This window comes from Camelus dromedarius, chromosome 5 (genome assembly GCF_036321535.1).
Source record: "Camelus dromedarius isolate mCamDro1 chromosome 5, mCamDro1.pat, whole genome shotgun sequence".
Classification (NCBI taxonomy): domain Eukaryota; kingdom Metazoa; phylum Chordata; class Mammalia; order Artiodactyla; family Camelidae; genus Camelus; species Camelus dromedarius.
This window is the reverse complement of record NC_087440.1, coordinates 357,714-385,003: the sequence shown is the minus strand read 5'-3', so window position 1 is coordinate 385,003 and position 27,290 is coordinate 357,714. Positions and strand designations below refer to the sequence as shown.

General features: G+C 36.3%; 1 protein-coding gene across 9 annotated transcripts in view; it reads left to right on the top strand.

The window, feature by feature from the left end:
- HERC1 (HECT and RLD domain containing E3 ubiquitin protein ligase family member 1) overlaps nt 1-27,290 on the top strand; it is a 174,649-nt gene that overhangs the window by 116,220 nt on the left and 31,139 nt on the right. For 3 of the 9 annotated variants that reach the window (XM_064485448.1, XM_064485449.1, XM_064485447.1), the window contains exons 37-52: nt 1,365-1,888; nt 3,695-4,470; nt 6,232-6,430; nt 9,074-9,234; nt 14,790-14,906; nt 15,125-15,356; nt 16,568-16,692; nt 17,697-17,917; nt 18,865-19,137; nt 19,918-19,966; nt 20,653-20,853; nt 21,547-21,721; nt 24,342-24,612; nt 24,752-24,965; nt 25,718-25,974; nt 26,696-26,823. In XM_064485448.1, the coding sequence (XP_064341518.1) occupies nt 1,365-1,888; nt 3,695-4,470; nt 6,232-6,430; nt 9,074-9,234; nt 14,790-14,906; nt 15,125-15,356; nt 16,568-16,692; nt 17,697-17,917; nt 18,865-19,137; nt 19,918-19,966; nt 20,653-20,853; nt 21,547-21,721; nt 24,342-24,612; nt 24,752-24,965; nt 25,718-25,974; nt 26,696-26,823 (3,923 nt within the window). Of the gene's footprint in view, nt 1-1,364; nt 1,889-3,694; nt 4,471-6,231; nt 6,431-9,073; nt 9,235-14,789; nt 14,907-15,124; nt 15,357-16,567; nt 16,693-17,696; nt 17,918-18,864; nt 19,138-19,913; nt 19,967-20,652; nt 20,854-21,546; nt 21,722-24,341; nt 24,613-24,751; nt 24,966-25,717; nt 25,975-26,695; nt 26,824-27,290 lie in introns of all 9 variants that reach the window. The other 6 variants (XM_064485453.1, XM_064485452.1, XM_031452820.2 and 3 more) reach the window with 5 other exon arrangements.

Below are 27,290 nucleotides of genomic sequence, written 5' to 3'. Positions count from 1 at the left end.
CTAAATCTTCAGGGGGACAGTATTAAAGAGATACTCTCACACTAAAAACTTTTTTCCCCCTCATCTGAAACACAGGCAGAGACAAACCTCTTTGTGGTCTCCCTGTACTGGGGGGTGGATTTGTTTCCTACCCCGTCCTTTAACTTGAGGATGTAGTGGAGCCTAGGTCTGGTCTCCAGAATTTCTAGTTATTTTTTAGCAGAAAAGTTTTCAAGCTATCTCGTATGTAATATTTCTACAATGGAAATGCTAGACTTGGTAAGTCCTAATAACTGTGAAAGTTACCATTTATTCTGTGCTGTTATATACTTTTTAAATTTTCAAGGAGGTATACGTTCAAGCTAGCCATTCGTGAGAGAGGGGAACTGTTCCTTTAACAGGTAGTCAACAAAACTGAATTGGAGATAAAGTAAAATGGCTGTGTTATCATCCCTTTCCTTGATGATACTCTTGCAGCCCCAAATGGGTTCTGGGATGTTCTGGTTAGAGTGATGGCCTGTTGCTCCCTGACGTCTGTGAACTTTGAAAGAATTCATTTAAGCTTAGATTCTGTATCAGTCCATCTATTCTACTCTGAAGCCTTTTCTTTTAAGTTTCAGAATCTCTCTGATTAAAAAGCAATGTTAATAATAGTTAACATTTTTTGAACATTTACTGTCTGGCACTGTACTGATAAGCACTTTATATGCCTAGTCTAATTTAATCTTTAAAATAATAAGAGACATACTATTATTAGTGCCAATTTTTTTCAAATGAAAAGGCTGAGATTTAGTGAGATTAAATAATTTCCCGAGGTTACATAAAGATTTGAACCCAAGTCTTGCTCTTCATTAACCTCTATATGTTATATGAAATGTGTGTCCAGACAGAACACACAATTATGTAGCTTTATGATTTTATCTTTGAGCCCCTTGAGCAATATAAGATGGTCCTGGGACTCATTATTATTCTGGAGAGTGGAGGATTAGAGAAAATAGATCCTCAAGACTCTTTTTTTTTTCTTTTTCTTTTCTTTCCTTTTTTTCTTTTTTCTTTTCTTCACTAAATTAGGTCAATCACACACACCTTGGTTTCTGTCTGTCATTCGGGTGGCCGCAATAGCACTCCTACCCAAAGGCTGCAGGAAGTTTAAATGACAGGTAGCTTATTTCAGAGGACCATGCTGCTACTAACTTCAGTAGATCTGTAGTATTTGTTCACTCCTTATTGGGGGCCAATGGTATAATACACATGTATCAGAAGACCAAATATTAGTTCAGCATGGGATTACATGTGCTAGAATTCATAGTTTTATCATTTGTAGGATTAATAGTTTAGGAGAACTATTAATAATCACACACTTGCCACCCTCTTCTCTTTTATAGGTGAAAATTTGTGATATGCAGATGCGTGGCACACCACGAGACTTACTTCCAGGAGATCCTATTTGTAGTCCAGTCGCAGCAGTGCTGGCAGAGGCCACTATTCAGCTGATTCGTATCCTTCATCGAACAGACCGTTGGACTTACTGCATTAACAAAAAAATGATGGAAAGGCTGCACAAAATTAAGATGTGTATTAAAGAGTCAGGTCAGAAGCTAAAGAAAAGCCGCTCGGTTCAAAGCCGAGAGGAAAGTGAGGTCAGAGAGGAGAAGGAGAGCAAAGAGGAGGAGAAAGGTAATAAACATAATAGACACGGCCTCGCTGACCTCTCAGAGCCGCAGCTGAGGACCCTTTGCATAGAAGTGTGGCCTGTGCTGGCAGTGATAGGCGGCGTTGATGCTGGTCTTAGAGTTGGAGGTCGGTGTGTTCACAAGCAAACTGGGCGCCATGCCACACTGCTGGGAGTGGTCAAAGAGGGCAGCACATCTGCCAAGGTCCAGTGGGATGAAGCAGAAATTACCATCAGGTATGATTTTAGCAAATGAGTATTTAATGGTGAAATGGGCCATTGCTTATGGACAGTGAATAATTTTATATTTTAGGTGAACTGCCAATTAACTTTTTTAGTTAATCTTTCTCATACAGCTGGTATGGTTTCATAAAGAAATATTTTCCAAACTGTGTTCCTTGGAATACTAGTGGTTTGTAAAATATGTGATTTTTTTGTTTTGTTTTGTGACGAAATGGTAAGCTCACTAGTTCAGGTTTAACTGAGATCCCTCTTTCTGTTTTTCATTTGGCTTCCTGCTTTTTAGTCATTTCTGTTGTCCAGTGGGATAGCAAAAAGCCAGAGAGAAGATTCATCAGTTACATTTTGTGTAGGAGGGCTTTGAAAATAGAGTGGGAACATTTGAGTGACTATAAGTAGGTTTTTGGATTATCTGTGATTTTAAATATTCTTGCTTTTAAAAAAAGAAGCATATATTTCTATTCCCTCAGTGTGCAACATTTTGGATAGATATGAAAATTACATGTATTTGGCACAGACTGCACTTAAAAGCTTGAAGATGTATTTTCAATCAGATAGGGCTTGTGTGAAATAGAAATTCCATATATTTAAAAGGAACTATGTCAGGTATCTCAATTGATAGAGAGTCACTTATCTAATGACTACATAATTGTATCATTTGAAAATATGGCTTTATTGATGATATTATGTAGTTTCATTATACTCCCTAAAGTGATTTCTTTGTTAATATAACATGGGACAATACAAAAAAAAAAACGACGGTTCTTAAGTATTTTTTGGAGGCAAAAAATACTGTTTTAGAATCTAACGATAGCTATGGACCCTCTCAGCTGGAAAGTACACACGGATGAAGTTTACACACAATTTCGGGAGTTAATGGACTCTGCCTTCCCCAACTCCAAGCTAAGAAAGCAATGAAAATTTTACTTGTGAAAGTATCTACCTTTTGTTTTATTCTTTGACTTGTTTCAGAATTTATGATGCCTTATTAAGATGCATACAAGACAGCAAAATAAGTAAATTAAAACAAATAAGAAAAATGACACAAAGGGAAAATAAGATTGGAAAGGTTAAATTAGAACCAAGATTTAGGTTAATACAACAAATGTATGCCATCATACTTTGGATACTTGCTAAAGCTTTCTATTCCAGTTTGTTTAATTATTACATCTTTAAACTTCCAGAAATTCTTGCCAAATATCAGGAAATAGGTGATCATATTTTTGCTTAAACTATAAATTAGAAGCATTCATTGAAAACTACAAACTAATTTTTTGAATGAAACAAAGTCTTCTCTAGAATAGGATGTAAATGACCATAAACCATATAATAAACTAAATTTATTACACCAACTTTCCAAATAGCTTACATCAGGGATTGGCAAACTGTATCTGTTCCCACTCCTGTTTTTGTAAATAAAGTTACATAGGCACACGCATTTGTTCAGACATATCAGTGGCTGCATTCATAGTATGGCAGAGACCATATGGCCTGCCAGGCCTTAAATATTTACTATTTGGCTCTGTACAGAAATTTTGCTAATTCCTGACTTACATTATATAATAACGAATATTCTTACTTGAAAGCACATGAACATCTCATTGCTTTTGCTTTTATCATCATATCTCCCCATTTTCTCATATTAGATTCATTTTTCCATTTGTAATGGCTTATTTAGTTTTTGTAAATTATTCTCAGTACTGTGTACATGATACATCTTATTTTGTCTACATTATTTTCTGTACCTTCCTCCTGTCTATCCCTCACTTGCTTCTTCCTGTGTCATTCTGATCTTTATTAAAGCTTCCCAACTTTTTGGTCGCCTAGTGATACTCCGTTGTATAATCTGGAACCCTGTGAACCGCTTCCTTTTGACGTGGCACGATTTCGAGGCCTGACGGCTTCTGTGTTGCTGGACCTCACATATCTGACTGGCATTCATGAAGACATGGGCAAACAGAGTACCAAGCGACATGAAAAGAAACACCGACATGAATCTGAGGAGAGAGGGGATGTTGAGCAGAAAACTGAGAGTGATTCTGCTTTAGATACACGAACAGGCTTAACATCTGACGATGTCAAAAGTCAGGGTACCACAAGCTCCAAATCAGAAAACGAAATAGCTTCATTTTCTTTAGATCCAACAATGCCGGGTGTGGAACCCCAACATCAAATAATGGAAGGAAAAAGAAAAAACCATGAACACATGTCCAAAAACCATGACATCGCCCAGTCAGAAATCAGGGCAGTCCAGCTGTCCTATCTCTACCTCGGTGCTATGAAATCCCTTAGTGCTCTTCTTGGCTGTAGTAAATATGCTGAACTGTTGCTGATACCAAAAGTTCTGGCTGAAAATGGCCACAACTCAGACTGTGCGAGCTCTCCAGTTGTTCACGAAGACGTAGAGATGCGAGCAGCCCTGCAGTTCTTGATGCGCCACATGGTGAAGCGGGCAGTCATGCGGTCGCCCATAAAGAGAGCATTAGGATTAGCTGATCTGGAACGAGCTCAAGCCATGATCTATAAATTAGTGGTCCATGGGCTCTTGGAAGACCAGTTTGGAGGCAAAATTAAGCAAGGTATGTTATCTGATTTTTTTAAATTTTTGCTCTGTGCTGTTGAAATTTTTTATAATTTTCAGAAGTGATGCATTCTGTAAGTGATTTATACAGATTTTTTTTTTTTTGGCTAAAGGGTTTTCACATTATTTTTCCTTTGCAAAGCAAACAGTTCCTTTCTGCTTCTTTATATTAATAATCATCTGTGTACAGGCATTCCTTATTTTATGGCGCTTCATAGATAGTGTGTTTTTTTACAAATCGAAGGCTTGTGGCAATCTTGGGTTAAGCAAGTCTGTCGGTGCCATTTTTTCAACAGCATTTGCTCACTTTGGGTCTCTGTTACATTTTGGTAATCCCCACAATATTTCAAACTTTTCCATCATTATTATATTTCTTACGGTGATCTATGGTCAGTGATTTTTGATGTTGCTGCCGTGACTTGCTGAAAGCTCAGATGATGGTTAACACTCTCCAGCAATAAAGTATTTTTTAATTAAGGTATGGACATTGCTTTTTTAGATATAATGCTATTGCACACTTAATGGACTATAGTATAGTGTAAATATAACTTTTATATGCCCTAGGAAACCAAAAAGTCACTTTATTGCAATATTTGCTTTGTTGCAGTGTCTGGGTCAAAACCCGCAGTATCTCTGAGATATACCTGCACCGATAGTTTTCTATTTTAAACCTATGCAAGTGTTAGAACTTAATAATTATTACATTTTGTAAAACTGAAATTTGACTCATGCCACAAAAGGCACCCAAGTATTTATTGATCTAATTCAAAATATATATTATTCTGATAACTGCTCAGAAACATTTTAAAGGACATTTTAAATTACTCCTTTTGTAGATTCTATATTGTATGTAAAAAAGCTTGTTTTGTCTTTTATCCTTACCTTTGAGGATAATATGAATTCTGAGATAAAAGTGACTCATTCAGTAAATGTTTATTGAACCTACAATGTGCCAGCTACTCTTCTAGATTTTGGGGAGTCATTAGTGAACAAAACAAAGCCACTTGCCTTCATGTGCTTCCATTCCTTTTTTCTTACTTCCCTCCTTCTTCTCTTTCCTTTTCCCTTACTCCCCTCCTTCCATTCTTAGCTTATTCTTAGCTTAGATAGTAAATAGGCAGAGAGAGGTGTATGGTGCATGGAATAGGAGTGTTAAGATCATGAAAGATATATGATCATTTCACCAGCCGACAGAATTAGCTGTCTTTGTAGAAACTATCATTATGGTTATATTTATTTTTGGTTCCCTTATCAGATAAGGGAAATTATGAATACTTTAATTTTTTTTTTAACTCTTAGGAGTAATTTGTTTTGTGAGGTGTTGTCCTTTTTGGAGCATGGAGTTTTTGTTTAGTTTTTATTCTTGTATTTACATAACTTCATCTTTGCTTGTTTCAAGACTAAAGGTAGGCATCAAAGTGCTAAGGAAACACAGTTTTAATTAGATTAGATATCTTTAGAGAATCTCTGGTTAAATCTTGCAAGTGAGACTTTTTTTTATTTTAAGAAAACTCTAAAACAAGAAATCAGTAGTTACAGGGGCTTGTTATGTTATTGTCTGTAGAGTCTACAAAAACAAGTACAATAGCGAATACAAGAGTGTATATATGTAAGAACATTTTTTCTGTAAATCTTTCACAGAAATTGATACTTATTAACTATGTTTAGAAACTTTAATTAAAAGGTAAAATTTTTCCATTCCCATGTCACTTTTGAAAAAAATTCTTACTACTTTCTTAACTTTTACCTTGGTTTATAGAGATTGATCAGCAAGCTGAAGAAAGTGACCAAGCCCAGCAGGCACAGACGCCTGTTACCACTAGCCCATCCGCCTCGAGCACAACTTCCTTTATGAGCAGCTCACTGGAGGACACCACTACTGCCACCACTCCAGTCACTGACACAGAAACAGTGCCTGCGTCTGAGTCCCCAGGAGTGATGCCACTTAGTCTTCTGAGGTAGGGAAGTTGACCTTTAATGTCTGTCATATTGATGCCTGTGGTTCTGAACACACAATTGTTCTCTTGTGAAGAATGTGCCCAACTGAGTCAAGGTGTTCTAGAGCTAGAGGGAACCTAAAATGTCATAGAGTCAAACTCATTTTACTGAAGTTGGAAATGGCCCTCAGAAGTGTAATAACTTGCCCAAAGTCTCACAGTCAGCGGTGGTCCCAGATCTAATCAACAGTGCCACTGACAATTAAGTACTGTAGCACGCTGTCTCCTTATGATTTTGTAGGGGGGAAGGGAGGGTCTAGGCTTTTAATATTTTTTTCCTGAAATGTAAATATTTGTATGTTGAATATTAGAGCCTCCAGAAAGAGCTTTCTCCATGAAAATAATCTTCTCCTCTCAGATTATTTCCCTTTTAAACATAATTCTTTGACTATACTTTTATTCTTGCTGTAAGATCAAACAAGTCTACTTTTCAAATGAAAGAGCATGTCTTATGATGCTTCTTCAGCCAACCCTATTTTAGTAGGTTTGTAAATTCAAAATAATGCTTAAGTTTCTTTTTGCTTCAGCTTGTCAGATGTGTACACAAAATGAAGATCTTTAGGTGAAAAGCTTTAGGCGGGGACTGTTTTGTGAGATCTCTTAACTAGGGCTTAAATGAAATAATGAGAAACAAAATGGTTAGTGTCCTTTTTTTCTTATTTCTTTCCCCGCGTCCCTTAATTGACAGGTCATTATTATTCCCAGTGTGTAGACTGACATCCTAGAGGGGAGAAGAGAGTGGCTGTTATGTAATGATTCTAAATTTGAGATGTGCACAAGAGCCACCTGCAAGGCTTTTTAAAGCTCTGGGGCTGTGTCCCCCAGCAGCTGTCATTCAGTAGGTCTGGTATGGCATCTGGTTTGCATTTGATGTGAGTTTCCCCAGTGATTCTGACGCAGTGGTCTTCAGCTCACACGTTAATAATTATTGCTCTGGTCTTGGGCAGAAGGAGCACTAATCCTAGTAGCGACCGGCGCGGAGCCCTGCACATCTCCTGCCTCTTAGCTCTCTGACTTAAGTTACACGGTTCCAGGAGGTGCTTCTGTTCAAGAAAGGAGGAAGAGAGGAATGATAGGATATCCAGTATGGTTTTTAGTCCTGACAAGTACAGAGTTCACGGCATCCACGGAGCATCAGTAGCACTGTGACTCTTTGTTGCCTTTCAAGCTTCATAGTGTAGGCATGGGGTGCAGTGGTAAAATAATGCTCTCTTGCTCCCAGACACGTTCACCAGAACTGTGACTCCTTGCTTCTTCTTAGACTTCATTTCTTGGCTGTTGGCTGGGACTGTATTAGAGCTACAGTTGTCTTTGCTTGGCTCAGCATCATTTAACATGAGAAAAATCAGGGAACAGCTGCCCCCTATGTGAATACCATCATATCACAGTTACTTGGCTGAGTCAAAGTGCTTTTCTGTTGCTTTAAAGTTGTTATTACTCCTGTTGGATAAATCTAAAGAGCAATCAGTCAGTGAGGATCTTCCTGGACTTATTCTTTAGCTAATGCCTGCCTTCTCAGCGTGAGAGGGGCTGCTTCTCCTGTACGTTTTCCCCACTACACAGCTCACATACCATTCATACACTCTTTTTCTGTTGTGCTGGGTGACTGGGCAGTTATCTATACTTTCCATAACTTACCTATAGACTATTACTTTGAATCCATGTGAATAATTTCATGGCTAGCTAGTGAATTTATATCTGAAGTAACCTTAGGTTATCTATCTTTAAAAATCTTCTTTATTCTCTAACTACTATATGCCTACCAAAATACCCCTGTCATCTTGGTATAGTAGTAGAATGAAAGTTCCATGAGGGCAGGGATTTTTTTAAAATTTATTTTGTAAATTACTGTATTCTCTCACCTGCTACATGGCTTTCATTTTACTGAACGAATGAGAAAGTATTGTTATTTTTATAGTAAAAACATCCTATGAGATAATGATTTTTTTTTCTGAATAGCAAATAGTTTATTAGTAAGTACATGGTTTCAGTGACGGTAATAAATTCACTTGAACAGAAGACAACAATCAAATCAAAAGAATAAGTGCTTGCTAATCATCAGAAAATCTGTGGCCATTAGGACTGTCTCGTAGAAATCCAAAATCACTCAGAGGCCAAATCTTAAAGAAGATACGGCCTCTTATTAGTCCATATGGAACAGGTCCGTAGTACCTGGAGTCTGTATAATTCTGCCGATTATCACCTTCTAGCCACACGTGACCTGTTGGCACCATAGGTCTGTTCAACAATAAATTGAATTTTTAGGGTAGTTGCTGGGCTTCCAGAAAAAAAAAACCATCTGAAGAGTGTCTCAAAGCATACATAGGTGATCCATGGTTTCAGGATTCCTATAAGGAACTCCCCATCAGTGTTCTTTCCATTTAGAGTAAAGATTTGCTCTAGCCCAAAAAACCCTGGAAGTCTCTCACCAGGACTCAGGTGGGCCTTTCTCACCTGAGATAATGATTTTTTAAACTGTGGAGTCTCTCTCCCCTCCCTTCAGTTAAACTACAGCTAACTCATATCATTTTCCTGATCGCATATTCTTCTATAAGAAGATTGTGATGTATATGTTGTTTTCTAACCATTGTTGTTTTCTTAAAGGCAAATGTTCTCTAGTTACCCAACCACCACTGTACTTCCTACACGTCGTGCACAGACTCCTCCAATATCATCGCTACCAACCTCTCCTTCTGATGAAGTAGGAAGGAGGCAAAGCTTAACTTCTCCTGATTCCCAATCAGCAAGGCCAGCTAACCGCACAGGTGCGTGTACTATTATGCACTGTGACACTCAGACCTTGGCATTCCATGTGTGTGGGACTTTATTATGTGAGCATTGTGTTTTGTCTTCACTGAAGGAAAAAGTGATTTTAATTAAGGGGGATCTGTCCCATCAAACTGACCTGTCTTCTCTATTTTGAAGCTGTAGATCGAGTTAGGGCTATTTGGGAGAGAAATATGTATTGTATATCTGTTGTATTAGACCTTCTTTTCTAATACAGGCATTTTGAATGCTATAGATTTCCCTCTAAGCACTGATTTTGCTGCAATCCATACATTTTGAAATGCTTTGTTTTCATTTTCATTCAGTTTATAGTACTTTCTAACTTACCACTGTTATCTTCTTTAACATATGGGTTATTTAGAAGTATATTATTTCATTTCCAAATATTAGGGGATTTTCCAGATATCTTTCTATTGTTATTTCTAATTTAATTTCATTGTCATCCAAGAACACATTTTGTATAATTTGAATTGTTTTAAATTTATTGAAACTTGTTTTGTGGCCCAGAGTATGGTCTATTTTTGTAATATTCCATGTATACTTGGAAAAAATGTGTATGTGCTATTGTTGAGTGGTGTGTTCTAGAAATTGTTGGTTAGCTCAAGTTGATTGATAGTGTTGTCCAAGTCTTCCTTACCCTTACTTGTTTTTTTGTCTACTTATTCTTTCAATTACTGAGAGAGTGGGAATGAAATCTCTGTAATTGTGGATTTGTCTCTTTCTCCTTTCATTTATTAGTTGGATTTTTTCCCATGTAATTTAAAGCTCTGTGTTTAGGTCCATAAACTTTTAGGATTCTTATATATTCTTAATGAATTGACCTCTTTATCATTATGAAATGACTATCTTTATCTCTGGTAATACTCTTTGCCCTTGAATATGCTTTATCTGGTATAAATATTGTCACTTCTGATTTTTTTTATTAGCCTTCTAATGGTATATCTTTTCTTTTCCCTTCATTTTATTTTTAGCTTATTTGTGTCTTTGTATTTAAAATGTGTTTCTTAAATGTAGCCTATAGTTGGGTTGGGCTTTTTAAATTCAACCTGATGTTCTCTGCCTTTTAATTGGGATATTTAGAGCATTTAAATTTAATGTGATTATTGGTATAGTTGGGTTTAAATCTGCCATCTTTCTGTTCTTCTCATCTGTTCTCTGTCCCCTTTTTCTACCTTCTTTGAGTTAAATGAGTATTTTTTAATTATCCATTTTATATCTTTTTGTTGTCTTATTAGCTATACTTGGTATTGTATTTTTAGAGATTACTTTCAGGTTTATGGTATACGTTCTTAGTTATCACAGTCTGCTTTCAAGTAATGTTATACTACTTCATGTATAGTAGAAGAATCTAACAACAGTATGCTTTCATATCCCTTCTCAGCCTTTATACTTTTGTTGTTATAAACCTAACTTCTATGTATCTTTTAAAGCCCCATAATACATTATTATTTTTGCAGTAAACAGCCAGTTATCTTTTAAAGATATTTTTAAAAACTAAAGTATATATTTTGTATTTACCCACATGGATATTTCTGAGATTCTTTATTCTTTTATGCAGGTCCAGATTTCCATCTGGTATCATTTACTTCTGCTTTAAAGACTTCTTTAACGTTTCTTGTAGTGGTCTGCTATTGATGAATTCTTTTGGCTCTTGTATGTCTGAAAGAGTCTATTTCACCTTCATTTTTGAAAAATATTTTCACTGGGGATAGAATTCTAGGTTGACAGCTTTTTTTTTTTTCAGTACTTTAAGATATTGCTCTACTGTTGTTTCCTGTGATAAGTTTTCTATTGTTCTAATATTGATGTTATATGCCTTTTTCTCTGGCTGCTTTTAAGACTTTTCTCATCATTGGGCTTAAGATTTATTATGATCTGTCCTGGTATAGTTTTTTTTCATGTTTCTTGTGCTTGGGATTTGTTGAACTTCTTAGATTTGTGCATTTAAAGTTGCCATTAAATTTGAGAATTTTTCATTATTTTTTTCAGATTTTTTTCTCTCCCACTACTCCTCTATTTCAGTGTCTCCAGTTACATGTATATTAGGCCACTTGAGTTTGTCCTACAGATCACTGATGCTCTGCTCTTTTTTTTCCTTAAGTTCTTTTTTCTGTATGTTTCATTTTGGATAATTTTTATTGTTGTATCTTCTTGTCACTGATATTTTCTTGTGCAGTGTCTAATTTGTTCTTGATCCCATCCAGTGTATTTTTCCCTTCAGATATTGTAGTTTTCATCTCTAGAAGTTCTATTTAGGTCTTTTTTTTCTTTAATGTTCCATGGCTTTTTAACATATTCAGTCTTTCCTCTACCTTATGGAATACATGGAATAACAGTTCTCATTATTAGAATAGTTATGGTCTGTAAAGTCACTGTGAATGTAAGAGTTAGCAAAAACTGGACCATTGTTCTTAGGGAAAATACAGGGCTAGGTTTCTGTGAGCTTCTGGTCATACTTTGTCAACTAATCAATATATAACCTTATTTTATGTGTGTTTCAATTTGAAGACACTGTATTTAATATATAGTAGCATTGAGCTTATGGCCAGCAACCCTATTAATTCATGCCTAGGGTGAAACTTATCTAACACATATATTTTCTCTATAAGGCACATTGCAGCCTTCTTGCACTCAGGAACCCTAGATAGCATTTCAGCACTGTACTTGGGGGCCATTTTAAGCAATGAAATCATCCAAAAAAGCACAAAGATGCAAAAAAGTAGCACTAAGTAGCATAAAAATGCACTGAATAGCTGATACAAGAACACAGAGAACATCACCTTGTTTGACCTTAGCTGAAAACAAATGCATCAGGAGACTGAACTTTTGTCATTCTGCACGGGAGTCTGAAGTTTATTATCACCTGTGCATGTGACTGATTGTGAAAGTGCCATGTGTATTGATTTTGGAGTTACAAATTAATTTTAATGAGTAGATGAATTTGCACATACAGTAATGTCCTCTGTACTTAATTTATCAATTATATCATTTCTAGGTCTGTTTTTATTAACTGAGTTTTCTCCTCATTTTGAATTGTATTTTCTTGTTTCTTTGTTTGTTAATTTTTTGTTGTTTACCAGACATTGTGAATTTTTCCTAGTTTGGTGCTGGGTATTTTTAATTTCTTCAAATGTACTTTATTTAACTTTGTTCTGAGATATAGTTAAGTAACTTGAAGACCACTAGATTCTTTCAAGGCTTCCATTTAAGCTTTGTTAGGTGGGACCAGGACAACATTTAGTTTAATTAGTATCCTATCCAGTGCTTTATGCATTACAAAGTTTTGCCATTCTGGCTTGTGGTAATGCAAACTCTTCCCAACCCTGTGTGAGCTCAAAGGATTGCTCTGCCTGCTGCTGCTTGGCAGTTCTTTTCCTCACTTTGGTTAGTTGCTGCATTTGTAACAGCTAAAGATTTGAGAGGAAGAGAACCCTCTGCACATCTCTGGAATTCTCTTTCTGTGTAGCTCTCTTCTTTAGATACAGATCTTTCCTTTCTGGTATTCAAATTTCAAATTCTCTACTCTGTCTCCTCTATTCAGAGACATCATTGAGTTTAGCTTGAAGTTACCTTCCCTGAACTGCATCTTGGAAATTCTTTCCAGGCAACAAGCTGAGACAGTTGTATGCCTCGTGTCATGTGATTTCCTTCTCTCAGGGATCACTGTCCTACACTGACTGTTGTCCAATGTCTGCAGACTGTTGTTTGGTATGTTTTGTCTGGTTTTTTTTTAGTTGTTTAAAGTGAGAGTAAATCCATTCTCTGTTACTCTGTCATGGCTAGAAGGAGAAGTCCATCAACTTCATCAGGACTGTGACCACTGTAACAGTAGTGACATTTTTAAAGCAAAAATTAGAGTTATAGTTATCCCTACCTCCATTCTTTCCCTTCTTCACTTCTTTCTTCCTAATTCAATTAAAAAGCCATTAAGTGGAGCCAAGCTAGGTAGGCATTCATGCTGGCATGGTGTGGAAGGTGGGTGGCATGGTAGCCCAGAATGGATTGTCAGAGCCAGATTGGGGTGAAGGAGACTCCTTGTATGTGGGGGAAGTGATCTGGCACAGAGTTTTGGAGTCTTAAGTTGGGTGAAGAAATGTCCACATGGCCCAAGAACAGGTGTCAGCCATACAGGGTGAAGAGGACCTCCACTAGCAACTGTGCAGTCAGAGGGCCTCGGAGCAGTGATGCTTCAGTCGCGGTACACACACATAATGCCAAGATCCTAGCTTCTAAATGCCACTCTCTACTAAAAGGAACCTTAATCTTCTGGGAGAAATGGTTAATTTCAGAAATGAGTATGAAATGAGCCTAGAACAGCTTGTGCTAGAAAGTGATAAAGTGCTCAGAGGATGATGGGCAGAGGCCTGAGGAATACAGAAATCAGAATGAAGGGGCATCCACTGGCCAAATCTGAGAGGTTTGGGACATCAGAATAAATAATCATAATTATAATAACAGATAATAACCCATGAACGCAATAAGAATCAGTAACCCTATACTAATGGAGAAAGGAGATGCTTTGCTTTAGAGTGAAATACCAACTGATGAATCTAAAAGCAGTGATAAACTTAAAAACCATCATTTGTCAGCCACAATAATAATTAATTCAGCCAGTAAACATAAATGGATACTAATGAGTGAAACTCTGATGAAGAATGAAGTGTTTACGTATTCTCATAGTTCCTCCCCACAAATACTTATTAAATACAAAGGGGAAAAAGAAGAGTACCTTTACAGTGGAGAAACCTGGCCAATAGCAGCTTAACTCAAGTGATCAAAGTTAACATTACCAGTAACGGGACAAAATGAAATCATGTACCATCTAATAGAACACAGTAAGAAGAAGGTGCCATCAGTTTTGTGCTACAACCTGAATCTAATCGTGAGGAAACAGTAGACACTAGGTTGAGGGACTTCACACCATATAACTATAATCTTCAAAGAATCAAAGTGATTGAAGGGGACTGAAGAGACATGAAAACTAAATGTAAAGATGATCCCAGATTGGATCCTTTGCTGTAAAGAGCATTAGCAAGAATTTTGGCAAAACTAGAATGGGATCTGGATTAGACGATAGCATTGTTAATTTATTGACTTTGATAGTTGTGTTGTGGTTATGCAGGAGAGTGTTGTTATTTGTAGAAGTGATATATTAGTGTATTCAGGGGAAATGGAACACTGTGTCTGCTTCTTGCTCTCCAGTGGTTCAGGGGTAAAAGAATTCTTTGTACTATTCTTGCAAATTTCTGTAAAGTTTGAAATTATTTATAAGTAGGAAATGATTTTAAAAAGCATTAAAATTTTCTCAGCAGGCTTATTTTGTAATAACTGATTTATCTTTAAGAGAAACCTTAAAAAAGCTGTATCAAATTTAATCACATTTAGTTATTCATTTAGTGAATTCTTAGTAGAATAAAATTTCATTACATGTGGACAGTATTAAGATGTTGGGGATTATGGTTACCCTAAGAACACTTTTTACTCATGATATGTAGTGATATTTAGGCCTTTACTTCTCTTTCTTTTGTCTCAGCCTTGTCAGACCCGAGCAGTAGACTTTCAACTTCTCCTCCTCCTCCAGCAATTGCAGTACCTTTGTTGGAAATGGGGTTCTCTCTCCGGCAGATTGCCAAAGCCATGGAAGCCACAGGTAGGATAAATTTTTTATACGTCAGTATATGCAGTTATGAGAAACCTGATCTTTATTAAGGGCAACATATTTTTTAAGAAGCCATAAAACTTGGTAAGATTTTTAACACCAGATTTAATTACAGTGGCATCATAGCAGGCACTCTTAAACTGATAGCATGAATAACTAAATGAATTTTGCCTGAAGTAGGTATTAGAACTTTTTTTTCCCCTTTTCAGGTGCTCGAGGAGAGGCTGATGCCCAGAACATCACTGTCCTTGCCATGTGGATGATAGAGCATCCTGGGCACGAGGATGAGGAGGAGCCCCAGTCAGGCAGCACAGCAGACTCAAGGCAAGGAGCGGCGGTTGCAGGCAGTAGTGGGAAGTCAAATGATCCCTGTTACTTGCAGTCACCAGGAGACATACCATCAGCTGATGCTGCTGAAATGGAGGAAGGCTTTAGTGAAAGGTGAAACTCCAATTTCCGTGTTTCTGTTCTGTGTGTTGTAAATGGTGACCCCCAAGAGCCTCATTTATGTCCCTTCGTAGATGCTTCTAATGGTATATAAAGTTGACTGACTAGAGATATATAAAATGATGGAAAATTCAGTTATAGGTTTATGTTTCTGTGAAGGGTAAAAATGACAGGTTTTGACTTGAATGCTATTTTGTTTTCATGAAAATTAAGGAAATAATTTTTATATAAAATTGAGCTGAAAAGAAGAAACAAAAAATTAAAATCAGTTTATTCTGAAATAATATGTTGATAAAATAAATTTATCTACTAAAAGTGATATAAAATAGAATGTTCATTTTAATAGAAATTGATTTAATTAATACATTCAATAGAAATGGACTTTTAAATCTTTTCTATCTCTTAATATGGATTTATATTTTCATCTTTTCTTTAGTTTTTAATGTCACCTCTTTTTAAAACATTGTAAAACGAATTCTGTGATAATGCCTAGCTTAAAGAGAAATGTAATTAAATATTCTATTATTCTAAAATCTTCCCCCTTCAGCACTTCTTATGACTTTAAATCTTTGTTTCAGTTTAGTTCATTAAGTCGTATGGGGTGGGGGGTTGTGTCTTATGTTAATATGCAGACTTTTTCTGATAAGCACAGTGAATATTTTCATAATTTATTTTGAAATATCTGTTTCTCCACAGCAAGGATTCCCAGTCATTTCAAATTTTAAGTATTTGATCGTTTAGGATTTAGTTAAGGTCATTGATCTCATCTGAATTTGAACTTGCATTAAGCATAGTTTAATTATTGGCATAATTCAAAATCAGATAAAATTATTACTCAGGGAAATATGACATATTTATAACTTAGGTGCTTTACCAAACACAAAAGATGTTTCAAAGCTTTATCATGGGGAACTATATTCAATATCTTATAGTAACTTATGGTGAAAAAGAATATGAAAACACATAAATGTAGGTTCATGTATGACTGAAGGGTTATGCTGTACACCAGAAATTGACACAACTTTGGAAACTTCAATAAAATATATATGTAATACAAAAAATAAAATAAAAAAAAGCTTTATCATAAACATATTTTGTTCTCGATAATGTTTGGAGGAAAAAGTACTACAAGCAAGTTTGCACCTATGCTTTCTGTTTGTAATGGTTTTTGAAAACGTATGTTGCTTTTAAACTTGCACTTGTAGCCCTGATAATCTGGATCATCCAGAGAATGCAGCTTCTGGAAGTGGACCACCAGCTAGGGGTCGCTCAGCTGTAACAAGAAGGCACAAGTTTGATTTAGCTGCTCGCACATTGCTCGCAAGAGCAGGTAAGTATATGTTTCGCATCCTTCTCTTGGCAAAAGTATCATATAATTTGTTTATATTTTAAAGTCAGTGTAAAAGCAGCATTAAAGAAGATGTAAACTAATCACATGAAGTATTCAGTACCTCCACATAAAAAAACAGCTGTTTGCTTATTGCTTTCTATGCATTTATGTGATTTTACATTATTTAAATCATAGCATACATTCACAGATTTATTTTTAAGTTCCCTCTGAGTGCAGAAGGCTATAGTGCTCACTTGTAGATATGGAGACATTTTGTAAATGCTCTCTCTGCCCTCAAGCAACTTGTAATGTAAGAAGTGAAGATGCATGTTTAAGACATCAGTGGTCAGAAGGAGCTAGAAAGAGCACTGTGCCCACGGAGTAGCCCTGGCTTTTTTGATGTACTTTGTGGACTTTAGGGCTTCACTGATAGGTAAGGCCCTAGATAAGCAAAAATAAATTTTTTCATGACAGTAATAAATAATTTGAAGATTATGTTCTGGTCATGTGAAGTTTAAGTTACAGGGAATTTCTTTTCCAAACTGAAAACTAGAAAATGTCATTTGTCAAAACAGATTTGATCCTTGAAATATTAAAACATAAATAACGGTTCAGTAATTTATGGGAACAGAGAAATTAAGACTGTCCTAGAACATACAAGATGCATATTTAATACATAATGAAAGGGACTGATTTAAAAAAATAAACCTAGAAGGATAACAACAGCCCACGTTTATGGAGTGCTCTGTGTAACAAACATTAGGAAGTATTTCACATGGATTACCTTATTTAAACCTGTCAGCAGCCCTGCAAGGTATGAGTGCTTACCCCCATTTTACAGAAGAGGAACACATATGATAGGTAAAATTTTATGTTTATGGTCTGGAATCCAGTAAGTCAGCTGAGATAGGCTCTCACCTGCATGTATGGCAGTTAAGAACTGGCGAAATATTCAACATTATTTTATACATGCAAGTAAAATGCCTTTTTTGTTTTGTTCTGAGCGGGGTTATACCGCTCTGTGCAGGCCCACAGGAATCAAAGTCGGAGAGAAGGAATATCTTTGCAACAAGACCCAGGGGCGTTGTATGACTTTAATTTAGATGAGGAATTGGAAATTGATCTTGATGATGAAGCGATGGAAGCTATGTTTGGACAAGACCTGACCAGTGACAATGATATTCTGGGAATGTGGATCCCAGAGGTACTGGATTGGCCTACCTGGGTGTGTGTGACTGCAGCGGGGGCTGCTCTGACTTACTTTCCTGCCCTCCTGTTCATACAGCTTACTAACAACAGCCTTGCCTAGAGTTGTAACACTCTAAAAAGCCTGACGTCTCATCCTAAAGTTTGGGGCTCTAACACTTAGGTTTCTTTGATACTTACAAACTAATAAGACAAAAACTCTCTTGTTGCTTTCTCTGTGCGATTTTATTGCTTCTCTCCCCAGACTAGATGGATAGAGCCATATCGTGGTAATTTGATTCTAACATAAAGTGTAGTTTGCAAAATAGGCCTCAGGTCCCAGTCGACTCTGCTGGGTGTGTAACATGGCTGCTCTACTCGCCTTGCTGTCTGAATGCATGCTCTTCTCCTTCATAAGTTCTCTTTGATCACTGTAATGCCTCATTCTAGGAACCAGTGCCACCTAGATCTTGTAAACTCCTCCATCCAAGGGCAGGGTACATGGTGGGTTTGTATGTTCACATTGTTTAGCATTACGCTTTTTGTAGCAGGGAAACTGAGAAGTTCATGGGTGTAAGCCCTACAGGAAAGAGCATCTACCATATTAAGATAAATGAATCCAAATGACTTCTTAGAAGTTCAGAAAATAGGTATGCATGTTATGACCAGATGGAAAGTAGTTTTCATTAGAGGGATTTTAACAAATCATTTGGGATGGGGCAGATTGTCTTTTTTATTAATAACTTTTTCCTCAATAGAGTAGTTAGTTACTTTTATTGTAACTTATTAGAGTGAGGAAGGGCAGAGAACACCTTCAGACTGTGTGATCTGAAATCTGATTTGAAAGAACTTTGTTATGTAGCATTGATGAACATCTTGCAAATATTCCAGCATATGTAAACAAAGTAAATTTAATATAATCTATCTACCTCTTTTTAATTTTGTGTTAACTTGACTAATAATTTGATATGAAATCATTTTGTGCAGCATGTTTGTGAGTCTGAAGACAGGGAAGAAGTAGTGGTGTGTGAACTGTGTGAGTGCAGTGTCGTCAGCTTCAATCAGCACATGAAAAGAAATCATCCGGGCTGTGGGCGCAGTGCAAACCGCCAGGGCTATCGTAGCAATGGCTCCTATGTGGATGGCTGGTTCGGCGGTGAATGTGGGAGTGGGAATCCATACTACCTGCTTTGTGGCAGCTGCAGGGAAAAGTACTTAGCCCTGAAGACCAAATCCAAGGCAACAAGTTCTGAAAGGTACCTTGAAATTGTGCAGACATCCAGACCCTCTGAATGAAGTATATAAAGTATCTCTCATTAAGAATGGGAATTGTATATTTTTTTCATGAGAGGGGTTACATTTAACCTTTCCTAAAGTCCTGTGATTGCTGAATTGAGGGCAGGAAGGATGGAGGAGGTGAAGGAATTCATGTTCCTGCCCCAGCTGGAAGCCTGTAGTCTGGGAACAGCAGCATGGCCTCAGGTCCTTCACTGGAATTTGATTGTGTTAACCTTTGATTTGTTGTCAAGTTATAGGTGGGACCTTTGCATTAGCCTTCAGGAGGTTTATGTTCATTTTTTTTTCTTTGGTGTTTTTCACCATATTTTTGGCATCTTAATTGAGATCTTTTTTCTTGATTAAAAAAAAAGCAGACTTCAGATTAAATGAGCTTCCATGAAAATAGTAGTTCTTTATAGCCGTGAATAGCAATTAATTGCTAACAAGTAGGGTTTTTGCCCTTATTATCAGCTATTAAAATCTTTAAGGTGTTCTAGAATAGATTTTGATTGAAAGAATTGTTGTAGGTAACCCAGAAACCTCCCCAGTAATTTGGTAAAATAGTCATTGATTTTGTAAGCATGTGAGTACCTACATGCCAATAATTTTTTTTATCACGTTAGCCCATAATATGACACACACTTTTTAATTTTGTGTTGCTTTATTAATGACCTTTTAAAATGTCCTAATGACTTAATTTGCATTTTGGGTACTAACTGTTTTATATAAAAACACAATGTTTTTCATGTTTGGTGCAGGTACAAAGGACAAGCTCCAGATCTAATTGGCAAGCAGGACAGTGTGTATGAAGGTAGTTGTTTTGAGAGCTTCTTTATTTTATGTGTATTTTTGTATATACCTTCTGCTTAACATCTGTTACTAAAATTTACCTTTGTGTGTGTGTTTGTGTTTATGTACATGTTAACTCAGAGTCCCCCCAAAAAGCTCAAGATAGTTTGGTAGCAAAGCCTTAGTTTTAAAAGTCGAAGGAAAAACACCTGGCTTCTAATACTAGCTTTACCACGGGAAGCTAATTTCTATGTGGCATATATGTTTTTTCAAAGTAGAGAAAGTATGTAGTACATTTTGAATTTCCACCCTAATTGAGGAAAGTAAAAAAATAAAAATTGAGGTATCTCAGTTTATCTGGAGCATTCATTTAATTGAAATAACTCATTTCCTTGTGGTTATGGACAAGGTCAAGAACTCTTTGTTAGCCCCACAACAGTATTTTTTATTAGCCGAAGTCCATTACCAGCTGTAACGTGTACTGTTAGTTTAAATGGATTTGATGGCTCTGACTCCCTCTCCCTTGGTTTCACTGTGCCTCAGGAGAGCAGTCTGGTTGGGTCACCAGGAGATGGTGCCCTGGTTTATTTTGTAGGCACTGGGCTTTCAGTCCAACTGCTTCTTAAACATACCTCACAATAACCATTGCCAGCAGAGTTCTGTTCTGTTTATTTTCACATACTGTACATTTGTTTATTTAAATTCCAGAAGACTGGGACATGTTAGATGTTGATGAAGATGAAAAGCTAACGGGTGAAGAAGAATTTGAATTACTTGCTGGACCACTTGGTTTAAATGACCGCCGCATTGTACCAGAACCAGTTCAGTTCCCTGACAGTGATCCACTGGGGGCATCAGTAGCAATGGTAACAGCAACCAACAGTATGGAAGAGACTTTGATGCAAATAGGTAAACTTGAAATGCTGATTGACATGGATTTTATAGTCTATATTAATTTGTTTCTTAGGTTAATAATAACAATAATAATAATACAAAGTTTAATCATAATAAGCGTTCTACATTTCCTACCCCATCAAACATCTTTAGGTGGTTGTATTAATATTTTGAAGGTATAATGTAATACTATTTTAATTTTCTGTTTTTATAAAATGTTGAAGCATTTTTTTAACTTTCTGTTAAAAGAATCCTGGAAATGAATAAAAAACTATTTTGCAGTCTTTTTTAATTTGAGTAAGAGGGTATGGTAACTTTTTGCTGTACAGAATGCCAAATAAAGAATTGAGGCAGTATTGGTGATTCAGCCCTGTATGTGCACTCAAAGCATATTTTTTTCAAAGCATTTTTAAAAACTATTTCTTTCCTATATTTGTTAATATCAGTAGAAGTCATACATGAGCGAAATAAATAAAACCAAAAAAAATTTAGGAGGCATATTTTTCCGGTAATAGATTATTGACCTTGAAATGTCTGTTTCTCCCAAGCAGTTTTCTGTATAACAAAGTTCCAAATGAGCAAAAATACATTGGTTTGCTATATATTTCCCTGAAGCCTAGAACCCAGGTAGAATGGGTAAATTTTTCAGTAGTACGGATATTTTTTTCTTACCTTTTGAAGAACTAAGCAAAGTCTAATGTTTTTCAGGATGCCATGGTTCTGTGGAAAAGAGTTCCTCTGGGAGGATAACGCTAGGTGAGCAGGCAGCTGCCTTAGCAAGTCCTCATGACCGGGTGGTGGCTTTGAGGAGAGTGACTGCTGCTGCTCAGGTTCTTCTGGCCAGAACCATGGTCATGAGAGCCCTGTCTCTTCTCTCAGTCAGGTAAGTGTCATTTTGTGTCAAATAATGCTAAAATAGCTTCTAGTCTATATTAGACAGAAGTCTGATACTGTTTGGGAGGATGAGATGGGAGTTTTAGAAACTTGAGTATCTACTGTTGAATGAAAGAAGTCAGACTTAGTCATCATCATTTTTCATTCATTCAATCAGTCAGTCATTCAGTTAATGCTTAGCTCTTTTTAGGTAGAAAATATTGCCGTTATAGTAACCAAGAAAACTGCAAACATTTTATTTTATTATCTGGAATGGGAAACGAAGGCTGTTGATCCACTTGGTACAGGGTAAAAATAAAAGGCCAAGTGAGTTTCTCTGCAGAGTTGACTAAGTTTGTAGCTAAGTCAACCTGCATATTCCATCATGAGATTCTTGCTATGTTCATACCGTGGAGTATAATGTTAGGAAATGGGAGAGAGCCAAGAATACCTAAAAGACATCCATTTAAGAAATGCTGAGCAGGGGTATTTAACAGTAAATCAGTGAAGACAAAAGGACCCTGAAAGAAAAACTCAAAACTTGGATAAGACCATATGGTGTTGGCTCAAGAATGGATGATTTGGACCGTGGAGTATAACCAAGTTGGAAACTGGTTCACATATGTAGATAAACACTTGATTTATGTCTGGTTTATGACAGTGCTTAACATTTCAGAGCAGTGAGGAAAGGATGGTCTTTTCAATAACTTGGACTAGGTCAGATGGTTTATTCACTTAGGGAAAAAAAAATGGGTCTTGGTACCAACCTTATTCTATATAAAACAAATATTTCCAAGTGGCTCTTAGATCTAAATGTGAAAGGTAAATCAACAGAGTTTCTATAAGGTAACATAGGAAGAGTTTATTCTTAATCTTTGGACAGCCAGAGATTTCTTAAGCAAGTCATGAAAGGCATTTCACTTTAAAGGGAAAGACTGATAAATTGGACTACATTAAAAAAAGAACTTCTGTTCAGCAAAAGTCATTTAGAAAGTAAAAAGTCAGAAAGTTAAAAAAAAAAAAAAACTACTGAATAGGAGATGATCTTAGCAATGTGTTTAACCAACAACAGAGTATGTAAAGATTTCTTATAAACCAGTAAGAAAAAGACAGAAAACCCAAAAGAAAAGTGGACAGAAATACAAAATAATACAAAAGAGAACCTCATGGCAACAAACATGAACAATGAGGTGTTTAACCTCATTAGTCTTGAGAGAAATGAAAATGAAAACCTCATGAAATACTGCTACACACTCGTCAGAATGGCAAAAATTTAAAAGACTGGGGGGAAAAGTGATCATGAGGATGTGGAACACCTAGAACCCTCATACACTGCTGGCAAGAAAATAAATTCGGACAGTTACTTTGGAAAACTATTTGATAGTGCCAGCTAAAGGTGAATATTAATATAGTCCGTGACCCAGAAAAACACTTCTCAGTATATGTTCAGTAGAAATGCTTAAATATGTCTACCCAAAGATATAAGCAAGAACATTCATGGCAGTATTATTCATAATAGCCCCATGCTGGAAACCACCTGACTGTCATCTGTATGTACATTTGAGTTATACTTTATACAGGCATTAATTTCATTTGTACAGGCGTATCTTGTTTTATTGTGCTTCATTTTATTATGCTTCACAGATAGCATTTTTAAAAAAATAAATTGAAGGTTTTTGGCAACCTTGCATTGAGTAGGTCTATTGGCACCATTTTCTCAACAGCATTGGCTCACTTTTATGTCTCTGTGTGACACTTTGGTAGTCCTTGGAATATTTCAGACTTTTTCATTATTATATTTGTTAGTGATCTGTGATCAGTGATCTTTGATGTTACTATTGTAGAAAGATTACTGTAGGCTCCTGTGATGGTTAGCTTTTTTTTTTTTTAGCATTAAAGTATTTTAAAATTAAGATATGTACTTTTTTTGGCATAATGCTATTGCATACTTAACAGACTGTAGTGTAGTATAAACATAACTTTTACATGCACTGGTAAACCAACAAAATCTGTGTGACTTGCTTTATTGCAATATTCGTTCTGTTGCGATGGTCTGGAACTGAACCCACATGTCCATGGTCTGCCTCTGTGTCAGTGAAAATTAATGACTACTACTATAATGCAACAATATGGATGAATCTTACGAACAATGTTGAGCAAAAGACGCCAGACATAAGAAAATACACACTTTATTATTTCATTTATAGAAAGTTCAAAACTAGACAAAACTGGCTTATGGCCTTAGAAGTCAGGATAGTCGTTACTTTGGGGGGCCGAGAGACAGAGAATGATCCAAGTGGGTATCTGAGGTGTTGGTAATGTTCTTTTTCTTGATCCAGAAGGTGGTTATATAGGTTTGTTCAGTGTGTGAAAGTTCTTCATTTGTGAACATTCCTGTCTGTTATACTTTAGTAATTCAGGTACACTTCAAGTGTATGTCAATATTTATTAAAATTTTAAACAATTACCAGCTTACATAATATTTTTGTACATCTCTTAGGACATGTATCATTAGTGATAGTGCAACTTGCCTTTTATTTTGGTTTTTCTGGGGATAGTATGTGGGGCTCTAACAAGTCCCTAAAAATCTGTTTTCTCTATGCATCTAAAGTGTTTTCCTTTCCTGGCAGTGGTTCCAGTTGTAGCCTGGCTGCTGGTCTTGAATCTCTGGGGCTCACAGATATACGAACGCTGGTTCGATTAATGTGCTTAGCTGCAGCAGGGAGAGCTGGCCTCTCCACCAGCCCTTCCTCCATGGCAAGCACTTCAGAACGCTCACGAGGTGGACACAGCAAGGCCAACAAACCCATCTCTTGCCTAGCCTATCTGAGCACAGCAGTGGGATGTCTAGCATCAAACACTCCTAGTGCTGCCAAACTCCTGGTGCAGTTGTGTACACAGGTAGGCTAGTTTTCAGTGCTTTTCTTATTGCATTGCTTATTTCTAGCTGGTTCTGAAAGAAGCTTTTGAGGTAAAATCTTCTTTTTGTTCCAAAATTATATGTAAAAATTAAACCTGTTTGTTCTGATTGCCTCTTCAGAATTTGATTTCTGCTGCAACAGGTGTAAATCTAACCACGGTCGATGATCCAATTCAGCGAAAGTTTCTACCCAGCTTTCTCCGAGGAATTGCTGAAGAGAATAAGCTTGTAACCTCCCCCAATTTTGTTGTAACTCAGGCCCTTGTGGCATTACTAGCAGACAAAGGGGCCAAATTGAGACCTAATTATGATAAGGCAGAAGTTGAAAAGAAAGGTAAGTTTCATACCATTTAAATCTACAGTCTTCTAATCAATTTGATGTATGTTTTTAAAAATGTGTTTTTGCAATGTTGTATGTGATGAATTATATAGCATCATGTATACTTCGTAAGTTAGGTTGCATGGATACTTTTTCATTGTGCATGGAAATAAATAATAGAAAATGTACCAGGTTAGTCTGGGTTTGATTATAGTATTTTATTAGATTATGGTTTGGGTCACCACAGATAATAATCCCAATAGGTTTCCTTAATACAATTTTTATAAAGTAGTGGTATTTTTCTCTTTGTCTTAAGATGATAACACTTTGAAGGGACTACTTCAACACTATTGTGTATCCTTCTCTTCATCAGGACCATTTGGCCAAGAGAGATGGGCTTTTGGAGCTATCATTGTAGTCCCTTGACTGGCTATTAAGATCACTTTTGAGCAGCAAAAGCCAAACTCTTATTCTTTAGGGCATGCTCCCTCTGCCCTGGCCTTTAAATGATTTCTCCTGCATTCTCATTCTACATATCCTTAAAGCAAAGACTATTGATTGATACATATATAAGAGTACATTTGCAGTGACTCATATTTATTACAGAACTTGATGTGAGATAAATGCTTTTTACCTTATATGCATATCTTAGTGAAATGATTGCTTAAAAATGTGTTAATTCTTAAAAGATATGGGTTAACCCATTTTTGTTTGTTCACCACCACCAGCTCTTACCTGGGCATGATTTCGTTGTTTTGTTTAAGCAGGTTTAATTGCCCAATTGTATGCCCATCCTTCCTATGATCCTTCTGCTGTAGGCCCTCTGGAGCTGGCTAATGCCCTGGCAGCCTGCTGCCTCTCCTCCAGGCTGTCCTCACAGCATAGGCAATGGGCTGCTCAACAGCTTGTGCGCACTCTTGCTGCACATGACCGTGACAACCAGACTACTCCACAAACCCTCGCTGATATGGGAGGAGATCTCAGAAAGTGCTCCTTTATCAAGTTGGAAGCTCATCAGAACAGGGTATGTGTTTTGAGCCCCAGGTGTGTTAATCACCTTATGTAAGAGAAAATAGCTTAAAGTTTAGATCTTGCTCTGTGTGTGTGTGTGTGTCTGTTTCTCTCACACACACGTACACGCACACACACAAAATTACCAATATTTGTATGGTAGTTAACAACTTTCCTTTGTATGTATATGTTTATACTGTCTGACATAATATACAAATGGGAAAATCAAATGAGGGATGAGAAGAAAACCAAAGGAACAGCTTCATGAAAGATGAAAGCTTATACATGCAAGAGGGACAGAAATTGGCCTCGTTCTAATCCATGGGCCCCTGAGCCATGACAAGGCAACTTTAGGAAATGAAGTCTGACCTCTTTTTAACTAGTTTTAAAATCATTTCTTAGTCTGTGTTATTTGTTTTTTAAAACACATTGAAGTATTTCTATTTTATTAAATTAAATAAATGTTTTTTAATAAATAAACATGTTTAGTAAAGATTCTAACAAGTCTAAGATAACTCAAATGTAAGATAGTACTTTAAAGCTATACTTCAAATAAGTGTATATCTACAAGCCAATTAAAAAAGAATAAAACTGTGCGTGTTGCGTTATAACGTGTCTACTTTTCTATTATAATAGAGGAGATTTTTAAAAATTAAATAGAACTCTTTCAAATGATAGAATCATTTGAATTAAAACTTGCTCAAATATTGCTGGATTTTTAAAATCTTTTCTAGGTAATGACTTGTGTTTGGTGTAATAAAAAAGGACTCTTGGCTACAAGTGGCAACGATGGCACCATCCGGGTGTGGAATGTCACCAAGAAGCAGTATTCACTGCAGCAGACCTGTGTGTTCAACAGATTGTGAGTGCTGACATTAACTCTCTTGGGTAATGTTCAAAATAAGAGAATCCCAAGGGTGGCTTCATCTTGGTTGTGTTAATGTAATTAAATTGTCACTAAATTTTTTTTACAATTCTTCTTTTAGAACAACCTCCAGTGAGTTGTTTTTTTTTAATTTCTAAGATAGTAATTTAGAAAATAAAAATATTAACTGTAAATATTTGGACTTAGAATTAAATCAAGGTCTACTATGCTAGCATTATAAGTGTTCAATTCTATAAAACAGTAAGCTAATTTTCATCATTCTTCAAGGATTATTTGGGAATTAAGAACCATGATGTTTTCTGTAGCAGAGTGTACCCTCTTTTATATTTTACAGTTCTTGAGCTAGCTATAGGTATTTCTTTTCTGAAAACTTCCTTAGCAATTAAGCAAACAAGAATCAGTGTGCTCTGAGTAATAACCATATGTACCACCCATACAGAATC